This window comes from Falco punctatus, assembly GCF_963210335.1.
Source record: "Falco punctatus genome assembly, chromosome: 1".
NCBI classification, from domain to species: Eukaryota; Metazoa; Chordata; class Aves; order Falconiformes; family Falconidae; genus Falco; species Falco punctatus.
The window spans coordinates 79,530,855-79,552,375 of NC_137580.1; the positions used below are offsets into that span (position 1 = coordinate 79,530,855).

At 38.7% G+C, this 21,521-nt stretch overlaps 1 protein-coding gene across 1 annotated transcript in view; it reads left to right on the top strand.

The window, feature by feature from the left end:
• The first annotated feature begins 443 nt into the window (after nt 1-443).
• RXFP1 (relaxin family peptide receptor 1) overlaps nt 444-21,521 on the top strand; it is a 51,850-nt gene continuing 30,772 nt past the window's right edge. The window contains exons 1-2 of the mRNA XM_080377728.1: nt 444-856; nt 19,137-19,292. Of these exons, the coding sequence (XP_080233854.1) occupies nt 808-856; nt 19,137-19,292 (205 nt within the window). The 5' untranslated portion in view covers nt 444-807. The remainder of the gene's footprint in view (nt 857-19,136; nt 19,293-21,521) is intronic.

Sequence of the window (21,521 nt, forward strand, 5' to 3'; positions counted from 1 at the left end):
CTGTGTATGTGATGGATTATGCCATGATCTACTGGTGACAGTAAAGTCAAGGACCAGATAGGAATGTCTCAAAATATTTAAATAAGGAGACAATCTGTGAAAAATCTTATTCCCATACAGCATATGTTTCCAAACATCCCTCTTTGCGCTTTCAGATTGGTTTCTTCAGCATTAGTCATGAAGAGTGGTTAATGTGTAAAAATAATGACAGGCTGTTATTGGAAATACAGAAAAATGCACAATTTAATTTATTTCAGTGAGTGACCAGATTGCTACAAAGGGACTGTGTTTATACATTTCACTTCCCCTTACTTGAGAAACCAGCTTTTTTTATCTAAACTATAGCAAATATTTGGTTTCAAATACTTTTGCCTAAATAAAACTGTACTTTTCAGGCCTCTTGCAGTACTGTGACTTCAAGGGGGGGTGGGGGGGGTGGGGTGGGGAATAGACTATTGATGACAATTCCCTGGAGCTGGCTGTGTTCTGTGCAGCAGCAGCTTTCCCTGGGGCAGCCCCTGCCCATGCACACAGCCCAGCCAGCCTCTGCCTGCTGCGGAGCAGACCCCATCCTGCAAGGAGAGCCTGCGGGGCCGGAGTGGTCCTGGGAACCTGGGGGGGGGTGTGCCAGGGGGAGGGAGACCTAGTGAAAAGGAGAGTAAGGGAGGAAGGCAGGGGAGCAGGGAGCTGGCGTCGTGCACTGCTGCAGGCTGCCAGAAGCAGACCGTAGGAGCAGCGTGCTGGCTGGCGTGCGATCCGAGGGGCAACACTCGGTGACTTTATTCACTGCATCGCTGAAGAACAGATATGACATCTGACTGCTGCTTTTATATGTTCTTGCTTATTGGTACCAAGGGTAAGTATACCTGGCTTTTTTTTTCTTGTTTTGAACATTGCAAAGCAGATAGCTGATAAACTCGGTGGATCTAAAACTATGATATCTCAGTGTTATTTTACTTCATGGCAATTATACTTTTATAGAATTGAAGTGTAATGCAGCCTCTCAGGGTTATTAGCTACGTGTAAGGATCAGATATTTTTGTACTTAATGCTTTGAGAGTACTATTAATAGTTAAGAGCTGAAATTAAAACATAAGCAGTTTAAACATTGCCTAAATACTTTCTGTATGTATTTAATGAAGGTACATATAGAACAGACTCTTTTCAGATGCTGTGAAATGCACATTTTGGACTCAGTTCTGTAGTTTGTAGTGGTGCTGTGCAAGTGCTACTAGAATTGGTAGCTTTTCGAAAGTAGATTGTGTTCAGGTAGCACATTCAGCACGTTAAGCAGTACAGCATGCAAGATGGAGGCTAAATTAAATTTAAGTTTTCCTTCAGATGCAAATCACTTCAGCGTGGTGGGAGTCCCACCTGACTTTCTGCTCACTTTAGTAATATTCTCTTCATTTCATTCGAGCACCCTGTCTGTGAGTGCTGCTTTCAACTTGGGTAAAGCTGTCTCTGTGAAGCTGCTGATACTGATCTATATGTTGGATTTTCCTAATTATTATAATTTTCTTTAGTTGTAATTTTTATATTAAAAACTGCTTTTAGTTGCACAATGTCAATAATAAAATAGTGTTTTACTAATTTTGTAGATGAAATAGCTACCCTTTGCAGCATCAACTCTTCTATTAAACTAATAGGAGCATAAAGTTGAATTCTGCCACTTTGGTCTGTATTGAACAATAGCTTGCTCTCTCTCCTGTTTTTAAATTAAACCTTTTGGGGTTTACATGTGTATACTATGCTGCTTAACATAGCATTTATAAGGCATAATGTCTTTTAGGAGTTTGGGAAACAGAGCTCCACTTACGGTTATTTTTACAGTTGCAAAGCTTAGTTAAATCTGTGGAAAAACTCTAGGCAGTTCTATTATTTTGAAGGAATACGTAAGACGTGAGCTGCAGGCATGAAAAAAACAGTGCTATTAATGTATTTGGAATTAAGAAGGCTATGATAATGAGATCTTATCAAGCCTGGGAGCAAAGTTTGGCTTCATATGCACCCACATATCCATGAGCAATAATCCAGTATTTAAAGGTAGTACTCCAAGGTATGCAAAATAAAAGCTAAAGGATTTCAGTAAATTAAGTCTTTCACATTACTGTTTTCTATACCAAAACAGTAAAATGTTGAAACATTCATACAAGATGTGCAAATCATTGTTGGTATAGTTTCTGCTGGGTTCAATTGATCTCAGCTGTAGAATTTCTAACACCTATTGCAATGCACTAAAGCATACTGCAAACCAGGAATGCACAGGACTGTGAATGACTACAGGCCTTCTAGTATTATAGTTGTGATGGCCGTTACCTTTTTAGGTGTTTATTGCTCATCGTATATAGCGTATTATAACACTTGGAAGAAAACCACATGGCTCATCTCGATTTGTCAGAGAGCAGCAGGGCACTCCTAGCCTAAAGCACACGTGTGCCTGGCATCCCTGCTGCCTGCCAGAGCCCTGGTTTGCACCAAAATTAGTTTCTGTTTAGCGCCACCTCTAACCTCACTCAAGGCACACGGTTCATAGCCTCACTGCCTTGCAGAGTTTTAGCCAGCAGTCTGAACTGTAACCACATCTATGCGCTGGGTAATGTCCTCTGTTCAATAGACTTAAGCTTTGCTCAAGTCTTTAACTGACACTAGAACATTCCTGAAGTAGGTATAGCTGTGCTTAGATATTGGAGTTGTTGTTTATGGACTACTAGAAGTTCAGCTATAGAGTTTTGTTGTGGATTTGTTTGCTTGGTTTTTTAATGTCTACAATTCACAGGTGCTCCTAATTTTTTACAAAGTAAAAAGAGAAATACCTATTGTACAAAAATTACTCTTGCCTGATCCATCCATTCAATCTACATGTTTACTTTCCCATTCAACAGCTAAAGTTGCACACAAGTAACTCCAATAGCTCTTTTATTTCACTCTTTTCCTTCAGATTCTTCATTAAATTCTTGAATAAGAAAACCTTTCCTTACAAAATCCAAATAATAAAACTAATAAAAATAATCAAGCTTTTTGTGCACCAGCAACTCCTGGCAACTGCCTGACTACTTCCCATGTGGTACATACTATTCCAGGCAGAGGATTTCTTTGAAAACAAAGCAGCATCTATACCATGGCTTTCACCAGCACAACATCATCAGTTGTAACATGGAGCAAAGTAAACTTCACCAACTGCCGTTGTGGAACCGGCAGCACTGAGTGGGCAGCCAGGATAAACATCCGCCTGGGTGGCTCGCCTGCCTTGGGAAGTCACCAGGTCACTTAGGCTTGTGGCTGGCATTGCACTGGCTGCTGCCACATCTTCCCAGTATCTTCATCTGTAATTGCTGCAACAAGCATAAAGCACATTTTTGTCTTTAGAGTCACTTTGATTAGCTTTCTGGGACAAAAACTATTTTGTCCTCCTGGATGTTGGCTAAGTGACAGACTCAAACAATTCATTTATCAATCATTAAGAAAAACAAAAGAACATTAGTATCTAAAACTATTCAAAGTGAATTCCAAAAGGGATTTGGCAGGCTTCTGAAAAACAATTGCAGCCGTTACTGTTTTAACCCTGGATGCTCTGTGCCCCTACCTGAAGTTTTCCAACCCTATTTCTGCCTGTACCTACAGTTCCCCTTCCCTGCTTTTTCTGTTCTTCCCCTTGTATACTTTTTCCCCTCCCCTTACCCTCACTTCAAAATGCTGAGAAAAACTTTCTTAAAACCATCTGAAACTTATTAGCCCTTCTAGTGCTGCATGCACGTGACAGCTGTGTTCAAGGCCAAGATGTCTAATACCAAATGCTTTCTGTCAAATGTAGGAAAGAGCATCCTGAATTGTGTGGAGTGCAAGCTTGTGGTTGTTCAGGAAAGCGCTTTTGTAGTTTTTTACAAATTTTAAGATCCCTTCCAGATCTAGAGATAGGAAAGTGAAATTAATTCAGCCTTTGCACAAGCTCAAATAATCATTGTATAATAATAATTGCTTGTTACTTCTTTTGTTTTATTTAACTTGGGTGCTAATCTGACTGGCTTCCCTGTGGTTAGAAGACAAATGTGCATCCTGTTTACATCTATGTGTACAACAAATATCAGTATCTTTATGGAAAATCAGGGATGATAACTAGATTTCCTGAAGAAAATTTTCTCTAATGTCAGTTAAAGGGTAATGAGAAGTCTACACAATGATAAATTGAAGCTCTGGAAGTTAGATCATTGCCCCCATACCCGGGCTGGTGTGCCTGCAGGCGCTGCGTGGGCAGGGATGCTCTCACCTCCCCGTTAACAGCACCAGGGGCTACCCAACCTGCAAAGCTGTCTTGACTGTTTATACCAACTCTACCAGCCTTGAACCATTTGCTCTGAAATTTTATGTGCAATGTGGACTTTTTTTCACCTTGAGCAAGAAGACAAGCAAAACTTTACCAAAATCATTTCAGTTTTTCAGAAAGTGAGGAACTGGTACTTAGCCTATGTTGAACGATTCTGGGAATCTTATATTAAGCAATGCCTTTTCTGAATTAAATAAGGACTTCTTCAGGATTCCTCTACAAAATCACTATGTCTGAGAGATGGTTCTCTGACAGGCCATCCCATATAGCTAATGATCCTGTTGAAGACTAGCTGCAGTAGTGTAAAAATTAACCTTCTCTAACGGATGTTTCTGGATGCTCGAGACCAGCGTGAAACTCATCAGAACTGTCACCAGTGCTCTTGGCGAGGTTTCCTGGTGGTGCCGTGTATCTTATACCTTGAGGCCACCAAATCCAACTTTGAAATGTCTGGTTCAGGGCGGGGAGGTGTAGGAAGCTGAGGGATCAGGCAGTCATGTTGGTTGTGTCTGAAAGAAGGTGAAAATGTATTGGGAGGATCTGAACGGAGAGACTGAAAGCAGGGACTAAAGGGAGAGGAGGCTGAGCCAAGGGAGCAGAGAGGTTAAGGGAAAAGGTTAAAGCTTAGGGAAAATGGAAATCAGAAAGTCTGTTAGTCTGAGAGGGCAGAGATTGTGGAAAGGGATGTGTGAGAGGGAGCCGGCAGGGAACAGTGCATTAGTTAAAGGAGAAGGACGAAGAGCTCTGAGAGAGGGAGCATCTGAAGAATGAAGTCAGAGGGTGGTGAGAGCAGCACCCAGACCCTTTGTGGACCAAAGGGGATGAAAGGATGGGAAGCAGGTAGTGATTAGGCAAGGAAGGATGGAAGCGAGGTAAGCAGCCAGGGTGAGGAAAGGGCAAGACTGAGCAGAAAAAGGAGCTGTGCTGGATGGAGTGAGCACTGTGCTACAGACCTGGAAGGAAGCTCAGGATTGTTCTGGTGCTTACTGGCTCCTAGGAAAATGTCTCCTCCTGTGTAACACCTCTGTCCAGAGGCTAGTAATTAATGCTGTCTGATCACTCCACCCTCTCAAATGCTGAAGGTCTGGAGAGCTAAAGGATCTGAGTACTGATGCAGCATGCTGTCATGTTATGAGACGTCAGAGGAAAAGTGATTTCCTCTTTTGATAGTCCAGGATGTTACCTATATCAAAGAACATTATTAATTTTTTTAAACTCTGGTCTCAGGAGACGAAGGATGCAATCTTAATTTGTCCTGTGTGCACACACACTGTTTTATTGAAGCTATAGCTGCACAAAAACCAGTGCTTTGTGTACTGCATTCAAAGAATGCATCAGAAATGTACAGTGAATTATGCTGCCTGCGTGAGCCCTTATTCATTTGCTGTAGAAGAGAAAGCTAAAATGTGCCTGAGGCTGGGGATTACAAAATGATGGCCACGTGATGAAGGCAACTGAACTCTGCTGTGGAAAACTGATTTCTCTTCCTGTTTCATCTCCCAGACAGTAATGGTTTAAATGCCTCATAAATGTAGAATAATTATATGGCAGGTTTTCTAGGTTTTTTTGGCTAGATCATCTTGATGTGGCAGTGTTCATCTCGCAGCTGCCACTGAAATCTGTAAAAGCTGTCCTTTAAGCAATCTGTGAAGCTGATTCTGAAAGTAGGAACCTAGAATTAGCAGAAAGACTTGCCATACATATGTTAATGTCTCAGCTCCCCATCCGAGCAGTAATACCGTATCCTAGACTGTAGTCTAAGCAATCTGTGAGGACTTAAAAATGGGAAGACTAATTATTGTAGCTGTGTGACTGAACTACTGAGGAGTTTAATATTGTTACTTGTAAGTGGTTATACTGTAGACGAAGCAGCAGGATGTCAGTAATCCATTAGAAGACTGATGAAAGTGCAGGGAAAATGTCTGTAGTATTATATGGAGGTGTGTTTGTGGAAATGTAAGAAATTTAAAGGCCTGTGACAGAATTTGGATGTATGCTGCTAATAACTGATGTTGTGTGTAAAGAAGCGACTTTGTGCATGCAAAGAAGTAACGCACAGTACCGTGCTCGCTACGTGCTGTGCTGCCCTCCATGCTCGGGTGGAATCCAGTTACAGCTGACTTGTGTGACAGGGCCCAGAAGAACGACTGATGGGAAAACATGGGCTTGAATGAGTCTCTGGAGCCATCAGGTGGGGCCTGTTGGGGAAAGCCAGCCCTGGGAGGGTAGGTTGTCCCTGGAGACCTGGTGTCAGGGGAGGTGGGTGGCTGGGCAGTGGGGACGGAGAGCACGGCAGCAGCTATGCTGACCCTGCGGGGCCTGCGCACCTGAGATCACTATGCAGAGTGTGTCCAGAGAGGATGTTAAACCGCTCAGACTTGTATGCCGCGGGTGGTCGTGTCCCACCCACATACTCGGTAGCAATCCTGAGGCTTTATTTGGTCAAAATGTGTATTATCAGTCAAGTAATTGTTTCCTCCAGAGAGCAAGTGCCACTATGGCACTAAGAACAGCAGAGGTTATGCGGTGACTGAGACTCAAAGATGTGCATAGATCTGTCAGAGCAGGCAAACATTGTGTCTTTCTCCTCTGCTCTGCAGAGAAAACAAAACCATCAACTTAAACTTGGAAGAAGAGTCTTTTCCCCATCACAGACCTGTTTCAGTGCTGTGCTGAATATGGGGGAAAGGCACACTCCTTGGAAAGGTGGTGGTGCTATTTTTTTTTACTTCAAAATATTTTTTTTTCTGTTTTACTTTTGTTTCTTAGTTACAATTTCAAAAAGAGATCTAAAATTAGGTGAGATAGCATTAGACCTTGGAATCAGCAACAAAGAACAGCATCTTTTCATGAAACTTAAGTTCTGGCCACAACATAGTTCAAGCCAAAGTTTGCACTGTCAGGAGGAGGAAAAAAAAAAAAAGAGGGACTACAGTAATGAATTTAAGAGCCATGTGATTGTAGGTCAAATTCCTTTATTAGTCTGGAGAAGTTAATAGTAATAGTTGACAAAGATGATCTGTGGTTTTAGAGGTTTATTCAAGAAGGTTCATCTACCATGAAAAGACATTCTCTGATGTCATTTTCTGGTGTTCAATTCCATGTTAAAACATGTGATTTAACTGTTATATTGTCTTACCTAGGAACTACAGACACTGGTTCTCAGAAACTTTCATTCTTCTCTAGTATTCAAATAACACTCCAAGTCTCTTGGTATTTTCTTCATATTTCAAAACTTGTGGGATAATAACATTAGTTTCAAAGTGTCTATCACCTAATTCCTTTCAAATTCCTCCTATGGGTGATTTGAAAATATTTTTCATTTAGAAATGCTGCTTTGTCTTTGCTACAGATTTTCAGCATCATGCAGAAAGAATACAACTGCTTTCTGCTTTCCAAATATGTATCAGAAAAGGGTATTAAATAGTTGGGCTTTTCTACACTCCTATGACTTATGTGTCACATGAGGTTTTTCTTTTTTTACTACGTTTTAGAAAAAACAGTTATTTTTAAATAAGTATTGATTATTTCCCTAGCATGCCTTTTATCACTATTTGATTTTATTTTAGTTTTTTTAAAAAAAATCTTTAATTTACATATTTATTGCTTTCACATAGTCTTTTAACCAGGTTGGTTTCTTACCTGGAGAAACAGTCCTTAGATTCTGCAAAGCTGCACATCCATAAGTACAACAGATATTTTTAAATAATCAGTTATGACAACAACTGTTTTAAGTTCTGGGATATGATCTTGTAAGTTACAAAAATGTTGTTCTGATATAATTGCCTTATTCGATCTATTTAAAAAAGAAATGCAGATGGTTTGTGATGTCTGGTAACACAAAAAACTTTTCTTAGGAATTAACTCTTCATTGAAATAAGGGATCATAACAAAAATTCTCTATTTTAGATGTGAAGTTTTAAGATTTACTCCCTGGACACGTCCAGCAACATCCTATACATTTTATGTAGGGCAGCATTAGGAGTTAAGAATATTTAATACATCTTTGCTGGGAAGACTATAGGTAATTGTATAGGTCAAATAAAATAAGGGTCTTACAGTTAAAAAAAAAAAAGGTACTGTCTTTAATATGACACACAACAGAAGTACACAGACATATTGACTTTAGATCATAAATGTCCTTTCACATCCTGTTGAGTGTGATTTGAGACTTCTGTCAAAGCATTTAGCTCTGTAACTCTTAAAGCCTTGGCAAAAGCTGTGTTCTGACACCCTCTCTCCTCAGTCCCCGTCCCGCTGTCGTGGTACAGCTATAGCAGCAGCTCCCTACCATCCCCACTCAGATGGGGGCTGTGTTTTTCTAGGCCATCTTCTGCATGCTTTGCCCCAGCAAGCCTGCTGTCTGAGCCAGCAAGCCGGGTGTGGGGTGAAGGGATGGAAAGGTGCCATAGGATCAAGGTGGCGCAGCAGATCCCTGCTGGAGCAAACCTCGCCTCCTCCCAGCCCCGCATCCCGCCCCACGCCTTGCCAGTGGTGGGTGGCAGTGGCACCACGTCAAGCTGTTTCACAGAGCATGCTTTCACCTGTGCTGGCAAGGAGAAAACAGTGTCAGGAAGGCATCATCATGTGTTGATTTAGCTGGAGTGAGGTCAAAAGGAAGAGAAGGGAGAGCTATAGGCTATGGGGAGGTGAAATCCATCAGTAATCCGTGCAAGTATAGTGTTTAGCCAAACTGCACCTAAAATGAAGACAAATTTCTGAATGTAGTTTCTCATTATCTTTTCTAACTTGGTTGGGAAAAATTCTTGTCCAGATAACTTGACACCTATGTGCTGATAATGCAACATTTCTTTATGGACATGAATTATTGTATAAAATCTAAAAGTTATAATCTTGAAATCTATCAATCTTCATCTGCATGCACGTTTTCATAGAACTTGCCAAAGAAGAAATAGGGCAGATCGCTCCGATCATGGTTTAACCAGCTAACATTCGCCTCGAGAAAGTCAGAAATCCTATTAGCTTGAGATACCTTCTGGTTTGTGGCACTAACTGCAGTGTCACAATTTATAGCAGTAAGTTATGTTTACTTAAAGTAAAACATAGTAGAGATTGGAAAAATGTGGTTTTTAAATTAAGCCAAATATTCATGAGTCAGAATCCAATAATAACACATTTATTTAAGCACAGTGTCTGCAAACTGATTTTTCACAAAATACCCCATGAGCTTTTAGAGAACAAATTCCCTAAAATATTTTCAAATTATTTTACTTCAAAGTAGAACAACAAAAGATTCCATTTTTTAATATTTTAGGAGCATGGAATCTCAGAGATTTATAGGGCACAGCAACCTCCCAAATCTGAGCTCATAGTTCTATATTAAATTTAAATTCTTAATAGTTATAAATGGTTCATAGTAATAAAAGTATGTAAATAAATAAAATGTTTCAGATAATCCTGTCTCAGGCTCATCAAGAAATAATATATTTTATTGTTAAAAAATTAATCTTAAGTGTGCTTCAGAGCTTCATTTTAAGTCATGCTGGCTTAGCTCCATTGTAAGAACTATCATTAAAATCCTTTTAGCCTTTATTGAAGGCACAATGAATGAAAAACACAAGATGCTGTTTCATATTACAAATACTTTGTATAGGGCTCCCTAAATAGTTTTTTTCCATTCCTCTCTCTGGAGTCTTGGATAGAAAAAGCTTACCTGGTAGTATTTTATAAAGGTTTATTTAAGATTGTGTTACTTGGAAGAAGGGGAAATGTGTTGTGGCTGATGCCCAGCTTGCTTAGTTCAAGTACCTCTGTAGCAAAATAGGAGACTAAAGAGCAAAAGATGTAGAAAGTAGGAAAAAAAAAAAGTGAAAAATATCTCCTGCTGCCCCCCTTCAGGTTCTTTTCCTCATCCTATGGTCAGGCTGGCTGCTCTCAAATCTATTTTTCTATCATTGATTTTGCAAGATATTCGTTCTATCAGTTTTTTGGGTGGGTTTTTTCCCCCCATCGCAAGAGCATACCAAAAGAAGTTACAGCTAAATCATACAATTGGGGGGGGCAGAGCAAAAAAGAAGGAAGACACTTTTGACCTTTTTGACCTAAGAAAGTTAGGCAAAGTGTTATGATCTTTTAGATTGTTTTCTGTTATGTGGAGGAGTTAATGATAGTCACTTAATTCTTTATATTCTGCTCATTTACTAATAACGCATTCTCAGAACATCATACAATTGGAATATCAGCAAGTAATTTCCTTGTTCATTGCCTAATTTTATTCCCTTTTTCATTGCAGCTTTCTCTTAGGGCTTTGCTACAAGTACTTTCTGTCTCCTGAATTTCTTTTTACTTCCGTGCACGAACGCACATGTGCGCCAACTCCTGTAATGTGATAGTGTGTCATGAAAGTCACTTAAATCTGCCTTTCCTTTATGGAAACTTGCGAGACATATTACAAATGTCTATCGTTTGTTAATTTAAATAATTTAGCTTTCATTAATCAGTGTTTCATTTTTGCTTACTTTACATGTGGCTGACTGGGTTAACTTGGGCAAAGCTACAAGCTTGAAGTGAACTTCTGTCCAGTGATCTGTGATCTCTAATCGCTGCCACGATGTATTTCAATGCAGAATGCTGGCTGTCCGGATGAGGTGGATGATTGCTGCTTGAGGGATGCTAACTTACTGATAACAGCTGTCGTTTTTCCTCTTGGCTGAAGTACATTTCAAATTACTTGTTTGCTCAGTTTTTTAAAAAACCACCTTCTTTAGCTTACTACTAAGCATGTTATGAGATAAAAAAATAAATGTAAGATACAGAAAAAATACTGCGATATAAGAAACTTTTTTGCTTGGAATTACAAAACATAAAAAATGTCATTTCTGGTATGAAGCTTCAGAGATTTTTTGTTGGGTTTTTATTTATTTATTTATTTCATACTTAAATTAGTAAGTCTTACAACTGTGGTGTTTTAAGGTGGGGTGGGTGGGTGGTGTAATTATTTGAAACTAATTTCTTTTCTGTTTGGGGCTCAAAGAGCCAGCCCAGCCCAAGCACAACCCTCAGTGGTTGTGAGGAAGAATCAGCTCCCAGGAGGAGAGTTTTCCTTGATTTTTGGTGGCTAACCATTGCCTTTCTGGTTCTTTCAGAGTTTTCCTTGATTTTGGTGGCTAACCATTGCCTTTCTGGGCCTTTCAGGTGGAATGGTGCTGACCAGCACAGTGTATTTAACATGTTTACATTGGTGCCTTCATTTTTGTTCTATATCTAACACCACCCAGACAAAACCCTAGTGTTTCATGTGTCCAGCTTTAGATTTGACATTGCACCACTGTGAAAAAGAAGTTATTGAAACTGAAGGAGTTATACCAGTGCAAAACAACACTAGGGCAAAGGAAAGCCTACCGTGACATGTTTTCTGTTGGAAATCATGTCAGAATACGGAGATAGAACTTATTTCTAAACAGAAATAACAGTGAGATACCATTTAATTTTGGGGTATTTGGGGAAAGGAAGAAAAGAGGAAGGGGAGGGACAGAGAAGTTTGGCTCTGCTCATTAATTTGTGTCTTTGTTAGACATTGTGCTTAACCCTCATCCTCTGGGAATGCCCTGCAAAATACGAGTTTCTGGATAGAATTCATTATACTGCATATTGGGGCTTTTTCAGATAATATGATCTCTTTCAACTCTCTCCATGCATCAGAATGTTTTTACTCTTAAGTCCCATTTAAGCAGAACAGAAAGGCAAATTACTGAAAGGCCTAAGGGCCAAACCCTCTGGCAAGGTGCCACAATGACCAGCCTGAATTGCTCTGCTGGCAGTTCCTGGCCCTGGAGTGGATTTATCTGGTGGTTATACAAAGAGGATCTTCCAGCACTATAGCTGGATTAATTAGACTGAGTTATCTGTGGCATAACTGATAACTAACTTCAGTAATGTTACGAGATTGGAGTCTATATTTTCAAAAAGGTAGTACAAATCTTCTGCTTTGGAAAACTCTTCTGAAATAAAAACATTGTGAAACTCACAGGGAGACATAAAGGTACTATATGAAATTAAAATCCAAGAGCATAACCAGATTGGCATGCAATATAGACAGTCATAATATAGGTATCTTTGTGCTAACGTCCTTTGCACTATTTTGTGTTTAATGAAAGCAAACATTTTATATAGTTAGTCATAAACTTATGTGTGTAATTCAGGTACTACATATTCCTGGAATGACATCTGATATGGTCTACTAAGGGTAAGTTTAATACAACAAAACTGAAAAAGTAATTCTCGTTGCAGGAGAGACAGCCAAAATATAAAAAAATGCTAGTGTTCTAGAAATGAAGCTATTGCAACCGTTTGGCATTCTGAATAAGTGCCGCTGTGTCACTTGCACTCAATGAAAACTAAAATTACAAACAGGATGCATATGATATACAGATACTTAGAAAAAGCTATAGACATCAGGGCTGGACAATTAGCAAAGGAGAAGAGCAAATTACAGAAATGACAGTGTAGTAATAACAGTTTAATCTTACACCTGTAGGGCTCCTGTACAGATGTTTAAATCTCTTAAGCCACTGATGCTTTGCCTCAATGGTTGATGCTAAAATATCTATTGCCACTAGAGCAAGGTCTATTTTCATCTACAGGTTTTGCCCATGGGGTTATTCCAAATGTGTACATTGACAGTATTAAAATTCAGTATATAAACCATTTTTTTATTCTTGTATGACACTTGAATCTAATTTCAACATGTCATTTATGGACAGTTTTTAAATGTTAATAAAAATAATTCTAATTCTATAGGATTCCCATTAAATATTCACAGAAATCACTAGAAAGCTTTTCCTAAGTATCTGGCTCAGGAGAGCACACTGAAAAAAGAAATGCATTCCCACTGATAAAGCTGTAGTAAGTTAAATAAAAGCATGCAAAAGTTCACTTTGTATTTCTATCCTGAAATACACTGGACTAACTTCATCCTAGTCTCTACCATAAATTTCTCCCAAATTCCCTTGTTTAGTGGGGAGAAGCTGAATTCAGAACAAAACCAGCAAAATTCATAAGACTGAACTAAAAACCACATTTGCATCTAGATATTATCGTAATGGACAAATTCAGACAAGAAATTATTTTTTTTAAAAATAGTATCTTTTTAAGATGTCATAGTTTCTTTTTTCTTTTTTCTGCCACTTGGCAATTCAAATGGTCCTGGTCAGAGCCAGTCAACCACTTGTCACAAATATTCTTTGTCAATAATTAATCATCTTTTAAGTTAAAGGAATTCTTCATTTTAAATGTGTTTTATAGCCTTGTTGTAATGATTTATCTTTGAAAATAAAGATTGCAGGCCTGTGAGGTCTCCTACTCTATATTATGCTCAAGATTTTTCAAAGCCAGTTCACATGCCCTTCAAATACCTTTCAGCAGAATAGGACTATTTTTTAATCAACTGTCATCTTGAAGTGTTCAGGCTAGCACATAAATGACAGGAAAAATCGATTTGAACCTAAATGTTTTCTTTGTTTACTGTTTCAGTTGAAGAAAACATTCTATTTCAAAACAAGCGTTTCAAATTAGTATATTCAGTCTTCTCTTGCTCGAGCCCATTTCCCACTGTGTCTAGAAGTACAGCAACTAAAATAAGTTTTGGATGGTGGGAAAAGTCCCACCATTTGATAAATTTTCATTGGTCTCTTTGAAAAAGTTGGGGTTTTGGAGGTAAAATAACAGTCTGTTATAGTAAGTACAGGGTGAATTCTTCAGTACCATGATCATTCCTTGGTCCTTCTCATCTAAGGACTCTGTTTCAAAAACAGCTGTATTTCCTCAGCCCCAGTACTTTTAACTGGTAACTTACTCAAAGGGAAGAAAAACTATGTTATGCTTATTTGTTGTAATGTTAGCTTATTTGGCTGATGGATTTTGAGATCCTTTTTGGACTCCTGACAACAGGTCTTCATGCGATTCAAATATTTGAAAATACAAAAATATGTTCCTGATGTTATGGTATGTCCTTGTTTGAACCTATAGGCAATACAGTTGAGACTGGTGTGACTAGCAAGTATCAAGCAATGAGTAATGCTGCTTTGGTTAGTTTAATTACTTACGACTCAGCCTAATCATCTCAGTATTGTTCCCATTACAGTCATGTTCACTTTTTTTAATGGAATCTACAAGTAGTTGTGTTAAGTTCATATTCTTCTAGTGCATGTGTCCTGTATTTGGTTTCTCAAAAAGCAGTTGTGACCCAATCTTTGTTTTCAAAATATTGTGCGATTTTTCAAAGAATGCACAAAAATTATGAGCTTCCTGCATCAATTTAGTTGGAAGGAAAGCTTTGTTCTCCTGGGAATATCTTCTTCATGGAGTTCCCAAACATGTCTCCTCTTTTGATTTCATTTTACAAGACCTTAAAGAGGGGCTGTCATGGTTTTTTCCCTCGTGATTCTGCATCCAATCAACAGAGGGAAGAGCCTTACCATCTTATATTAGATGACAACCTAACTCTTGCTTATTCCTTTGAAAAAGGAAAGCACTGGTAAATTAGTCCTGTTTTAAAGACTAGCAGGAAAAGTGACGCATTTTCTTCAAGTTAGAGGAAAGATCACAGATGTCTTGCCTTAGCAATAAGTGCCTCAAAGCAGCAGGTCTGGACAAGCTTAAAAGATGTATGACATGAATTCTTCTTTCCTTTTTGAAAGTTTGAGAATTCAGGGGTGAAGGACCCCAAGTACATTGTTCTGTACTGAGATGGCAAACGTCTTGTCAGAAAGATGCTTGCTTGTGTTTTTGCCATTTGTATTGATATCAGTTCATCTATTTCTTTATTTGTTCTAGAAACATTGCAAATATTTTAATGGTTACTCTGATCATTATGGAAAAAATAAGTTTTCCTGGTAAAGTACAGCTGAAATGTCTGAAATTATCTCTTACATCACCAGAAAGCAGGACATAGTTTTTTTGTATGAGGTATACAAAGAAGAGGTTTTTTTTAACTTGGAGTATCTGTAAAAGCAAACTTTCTGACATAACTGTCTGTCACAGATTTAAACTTTTCATCTTCATAATTGGGACCTAAATAAATCTGTCCTGAATTCCACCTTTTCTCTAGCTCCTGCCTTTGTAGGTAAATTCGTTAGTTTGAAAATTTTTAATCTTCCTATATCTACCAGTCTGCATTTGCCCTGTCTCTGAAGGATATTGGGGGTTTTTCGTTCGACTGTGTAAGATAACAACGTTGGCCCAAACTTACTCATTATAAAATACAAATAATTTATATTAACCAATCCATATTTGGGCTCAAGTTGATTGTTTATATGGTTTTGCTGATGGCACTTCTTTTGTGTTATAGGAGGTCTTGTGGTTTTACAATGCTACTTTGGCAGTTAGAAGCAAAGCTGAGCTGTTCTGTTCTGGATGAGCTGTGAATGAGCACCTATAACACAACAGAGGTACCTTTGCAGCTTGCTACACACGTGGAACAAAGACATAACCTATGGATTAATAAAAGGAGTACAAAAGAACATTTTTCTTAATTGAACACCAACATGAAACAGCCAGTGACATGATGTGAAAACCATTAATCAATATTTTTTAGAGCTATTCTATCAGGAGGTTTAGCTGCTAAAAAGAAATGGACAATGAAATGATGCTGGGAGAATGGTTCAATATTTTCCTAGTAGAAAATCAATAACAGGTAGAAAAGTCAACACCTTTAATACTGCATCACAAAGATAGCATGGCAGATCATTATCTTGGCATGATAAACTCCAGTGTCAGTAGAGTTTGTATTTGCAAAATAAGAAGTACAGTTCTCTGTTGCTGTTGTTGCAGTACTATCTTTACCCATTTTCCTCATGTAAAAGACACTTCCAATTTCCTCAATCCAAAAGAGAATTGTTTTAATATTATCTAACACGTTACAGCGGATTTTACTGTATTTTCTCTGGTCTACCTTTGTCAGCTTTGCCAAATATTTCCTCAGATGGTTGGCCAGGGGGGAACAGGGCCTCCATTCATAAATCTCCTGTGATCTGCAGGGTCCAGACTTCTGTCTTTTTTTGCATAAACAAAGTGCCATTAACAAGTCAGTGGACAAAGACCAGTGCTTTCAATGATTTGACTGGGGTGAAGCTGTTAAACGTTGATGCCTTGTTATCTCCTTTCCCAGGCAGGTATTTACATGCCAGGGTAATCTGAAATAGCACAAAATGAGTAATTCAGGATAGATATGATTAAGGTTATAAATTCACAGAGAAATCAAAACATTAAACACAGTGAGGGATTATGTACTCTTTCACAAAGAATGATTTCTAAATTCTGACAGTAAATTCATTAATTAGTTCAGGGATTAATACTATTTGACTAAATAATAATTTCTGGAAAATACTGTGAATATCCATTGAATGGTACTGTAAGCAGATAAATGCCATTGTCTGAAATAATTAAAACACAAAAAAATTTAAACTCCGTGCAGTATAAATAATTTTTGGAAGATGCTATGAAAATCCATTGAATGGTACTGTGAGAAAATAAATGCTGTCATCAGAAATTTAAACTGCACGGAGATCAGCCCCGTTAAGCACAAAGTTCAGCTCAGTCTGAATATGTCTCCAGCGTGTAAAGTAAAAGGCTTGACGAAATATGAAGTGTTGTTTTGTGGTGGGCTTTTTTTTTTTTCATTTATGTTTAATTTTTCTGTATTGTTGTCTTTTACCAAGCGTTTTGGTAGTTACTCGGGTTGTGACAGAAAACTGCACCAAAGGGAGCCTTACTTGTCTGTGACTTCTATCTTTTTACAGCAAGAGACTTCAGACACTAAGTACTACATTTGTACTCTTTGCTCAACACCATGCCTGCATAAGATATTTTTTTTTGCTACTTGTTTTAGGTTGGAACAGGTTAAACATAATGTTCTTAATACAAATACAGAACGGTAGAGAGGTTTATGAACAATATGAAAGTATGAATTCACCCTGGGATTAGAATATAGCCTTATTTTTGGTACCTGTATATAAGAGAGATAAGACACTAAGGCAAAAGTCTCTTCGAGCAGTTGCATAGCTTATACAGTTGCATGTAAAAGCAAATCAGATTTTCAAAATCATACAGCATTAGCTGGAATACATGAATTTCTATACAGGACACTTCTAACAGCAAAGATAATTCTCTGCATATGGGAATAACAGAGTAGTTGTCTCAATTTCCTTCAGATACTGCTCCTATATCTAAATTTTCCACGGTTGTAAACATTATCAAGGTTTTACCACATGAAAGGTCTTCCAGAAGAGAGGTCTTTTGAACCTGAAGTACTTGATTCAGTCTCAAGTGATTCCCTTAGTCCAGGAGAAAAGTGAGAACAAAAATCATATGTTCTGTAATAACATATTCCTTGTTAACCTGAGAAAGTTGTATGAAAGATTTATACTTCATTTTATGAAAATAATCTAGAAAAATAGTTGCATGTTTCAGAAGTGGCAATGAACAAGCATCACATCACAGTTAATGAAGTTTATATAGAGAATTTCAAGTGCTTTAAAAAAGCAATGAAACTTAACACATAATTTGTATTGGAATCTTTATCTTTTTTTTTGGTGACAGCATCCACTAAGTCAAATGCTAACTATAATGAGGAATTGATACTCTTTTTCTTGAAAGTACTTCAAAAATTATATTAACAGGCCCTTGCAGAATGGTACTTGGCTAAGCAGACTTACCGAAGCTTTGGGAGCATGAAGAACACTAGGTAATGTTCTGTGCCGATGCTGCTGTTCTCTATTTTCAATATATTGGAGCCTGAACAGATTTCATTCTAGAGTAGTTTAAAACTCTCTCCACAGTATGCTCCTGGAAAGGAGCTGATCTTGTACAAGAAATCTGATTTGACACCCTGCAACCCATTGCAAAAGCAGTAGATCATTTGCACTTACCTTGGAAAAAGTGGTGGTGGCAGAATTTGTCCCTTGGGTGCACTGGAGGGACTGGTAAGGTGTCGTGCATCTGCAAATGTGGGTACTTGGAGCTGCCGTAGTAGAGAGAACTGAGGGACAGAGGACAGGCAGAGTCCTCCAGCTGCCCTGGCTGTCCCTCACCAGCATCCTTCTGTCCTTCCCCTCAGCACTGCTTGAATGAAGTCCCTGTATTCTGTGAAATCACTTCCTATAAAGCTTAGAAGAAGAGCATCTGCAGATCTAAATTTCAAACTGATAAATTCTGAACAATATCTCCAAATTTTTTGGACCAGACTGACAATGCTTCTGAAGGATTCATAATGGCACCTTTATGTCATCTTACTCTTCAGCAAACTACATCACGGATTTGACCTTGCTTACCTTGTTCTTTGATCCTTGACCAGTTTATATCTATTAATTGCTTTAAAATTAGAATACATTTTAAAATATATAATTCTGACTTTTTATAAAAGGACTTATCTATCTGGGTCTAAAATTTCAGCACAAATTAATATAATCCATATCTGCATAGCTTATCTGGTATCTTGCTATAATAAATTAATTTCTAGTGCAAAGCGAAACAATCCTTTTAAATAGTGGCCTTAGGTCATTTGTCTTGTATGATTAGCATTTTCATCTTATTACTGGGTTGCATGGGGAGGAATTACCCAGTTGCTTTATATCAAAGCAAATTTTAATTAGCTGACGATAGGCTTTTTTTTTTTTTACCAAGTTAACAGTACTTAATATATTATTGTAATTGCATGTCCAATGACCTAATACGTATTTATTACTTGATATTCACATTCAAATGCAAATGAGTATTTATAAAAGCATAATCTCAAAGATCTTTAAACATTAAGTGCACATCTTAAAGTAAGCATGTTCTTTCTGTTTTTGTTTAGTCATCTGTGACTCTTTGGAAGATCCTGTCTCTGGAGCTGGGGTCAGGTGCCCCCTGGGCTACTTTCCATGTGGCAATATCACAAAGTGTTTGCCCCAACAACTTCACTGTAACGGTGAGGATGACTGCGGGAATCAGGCTGACGAAGACAACTGTGGTATGTGGTTGAGACTTTTCTCTGCGTTTAGTACCTGCAGTCACGGAAACCCACGCAGTGCTCACGCTGAGTAGAGAGCTGCAGGGTGTTAGGAATAGGAAAGTGAAATGTTTTGCAGATGATACAGCAGGACTTTGGTGTAGCTAATAAAGCCACTCAACAAGCTATTTGCTAGGAAAGAAGGATAGACTGTGGTTTTGTTTGTGTATGGTGTCAGTTATCCAATTTCACGCCTGCTTTGGACTTGTTTGCATGTCTTGTTTCGATGTGTGCAAATGGACGTGCACGATCTACCAAAGATCCCTGCTGAGGAGGGGCAGATGTATGTGCTAACAGAGTTTGCATAAAGCTTAATGTGACTTATTGTGGGAAACATAATTTAGACGAATTTTCAAGCTTTTTCAGAAATCATGTATGTCCGAATTTAGGAGAAAACAGTGCCTGTGTGAGTGTGCTGTGCAAGTTGCACTGCTACCAGGCTTTGGGGTTTGGAAATGTCAGAATCTCAGGGAGTACACATAGTCAGGTCCCTCTGCCTGCTGTTGTGATCCTTGTCACCCCTGGCCCTGCCAAAGGGTAGCTGTGAGCTTGACTCTGTTTGTAGCCTTAATGTGAACTGGGTAGAACCAGGGTGCAGGCTTTGCGCTGGCACTTACTGGTCTGTGTCGCTTATTTGTGAGCGTGGCCCCGGCACAGCTTCAGTCTGTGCTGAGCAGCATCTCCCACAGAGCGCCTGGACAGGGCTCGGAGGGTGGCACAGACCTGGGATCGTCTAGGAAAAGCCACCCTATATCCTGTGAGACAAGAGCTTAGCCATTTGGTTGTGAGATATGACTGCAGGGAGGGAAAACCTGCCCTAGCACATTCTGTTTACTGGTATTGTCAGCTTACTAACAGCCTGGATGTTTCAGAGCTACTCTCCAGAAGCTGCTGATCCATGGCAGATGGGGAAACTGGGCTTCCTACTCCTTAGCAGCTTGCTGCAGCCATGGAGGGCGGCCAGATGCATGGTCCCAGCCAGGCGAGCTGCCATCAGAGCAGGGGGCAGGTGGAGAATTAAAACATCAGTTGAAACTTGCATGCTATGTGTATGGAAAGAAATTTTCTGAAAGAAATTTCAAACTAAATATAGTAAAGGTATTTCTCACAAGCTTTCTCAGCAAAGTCAATGAGGTTTTGAAAATAGTCGCTGTGTTATCTGTGAAGCTGATTTTTCAACATATGTGTAGTATCTTATTGTTATACCTATGAAACGTCAGTGTCTTACTCCATGTGAAAGTCACTTTTAATTCTAATCCTAATGAACCTGTAGCTTTTTCTAGTTAGATATCATTTGCTGATACCATAAACATACATTCCACTGCCAGTAATCAAAATCCTGAACAAAATTGGCTCTTGTTCTATTTTGCTGTAGTTAATTATCTTGTCCCACAGTGGCAGAAGTCGCTGATGATTGTGCCCTCTTTTGTTTGAGAAGTCCAAGCACTCTAAACAATTTGTTTATCCATGTTTCATTTCTGTATAGGACCAGAAAGTTTGTCATACAAGGACTTGCTGAAAGTGTACAGCTTGATGAAATGGCAATTAGGATCTACACAGTTTCATAATGGGGTGTACAAGACAGTATCGCTTGCAAGACAATTCAGCTGTGATATTGAATCCTCTTCCTGGGTATAGTAATTCAAGATTGAGCTAGCCTCAATTTCTGAAAGCCTAAATTACAGAGGATGAAGAGTCATTGTATTGACTTACTGGGAAAAATATCCTATAGTGGTTTTTTTATCTGTTGACCCCATCTTCTCATTTAGAAATGTATGCCAGATATAATGCATTAAGGTCATATTCAGCAGTAATGTTTTCTCAAAAAATTGGTGTTGCAGTCAAACTGTTGTTTGAATAAAGGAAGAGTTGCTTCCTTGCCTGGGAATACGGAATATCCTGGTGAGATTTTCTCCGATGCCCCTAAGCTGTAGTAAGTGTGGGGATCTTGGTGGGATAGCTTTGTTTCGAGACCATTCATCTTCTTAAAATCCAAGAGAGGAAGCCTCACTGATTAGCTCCCAAGACAAAGAAACTACCTGGCTTTTTTTTTTTGCTACAGTTTTCCAGGCCGATTTTAGTATGTCTGCCTTATGCCAGCAGTTATATCTGGTTCCTTCTATGCATTTTTTGTATTTACAACTAGTTTTCTGTTGAAGTCATTGCTCCTGGTTACAGAAAAACAATTCA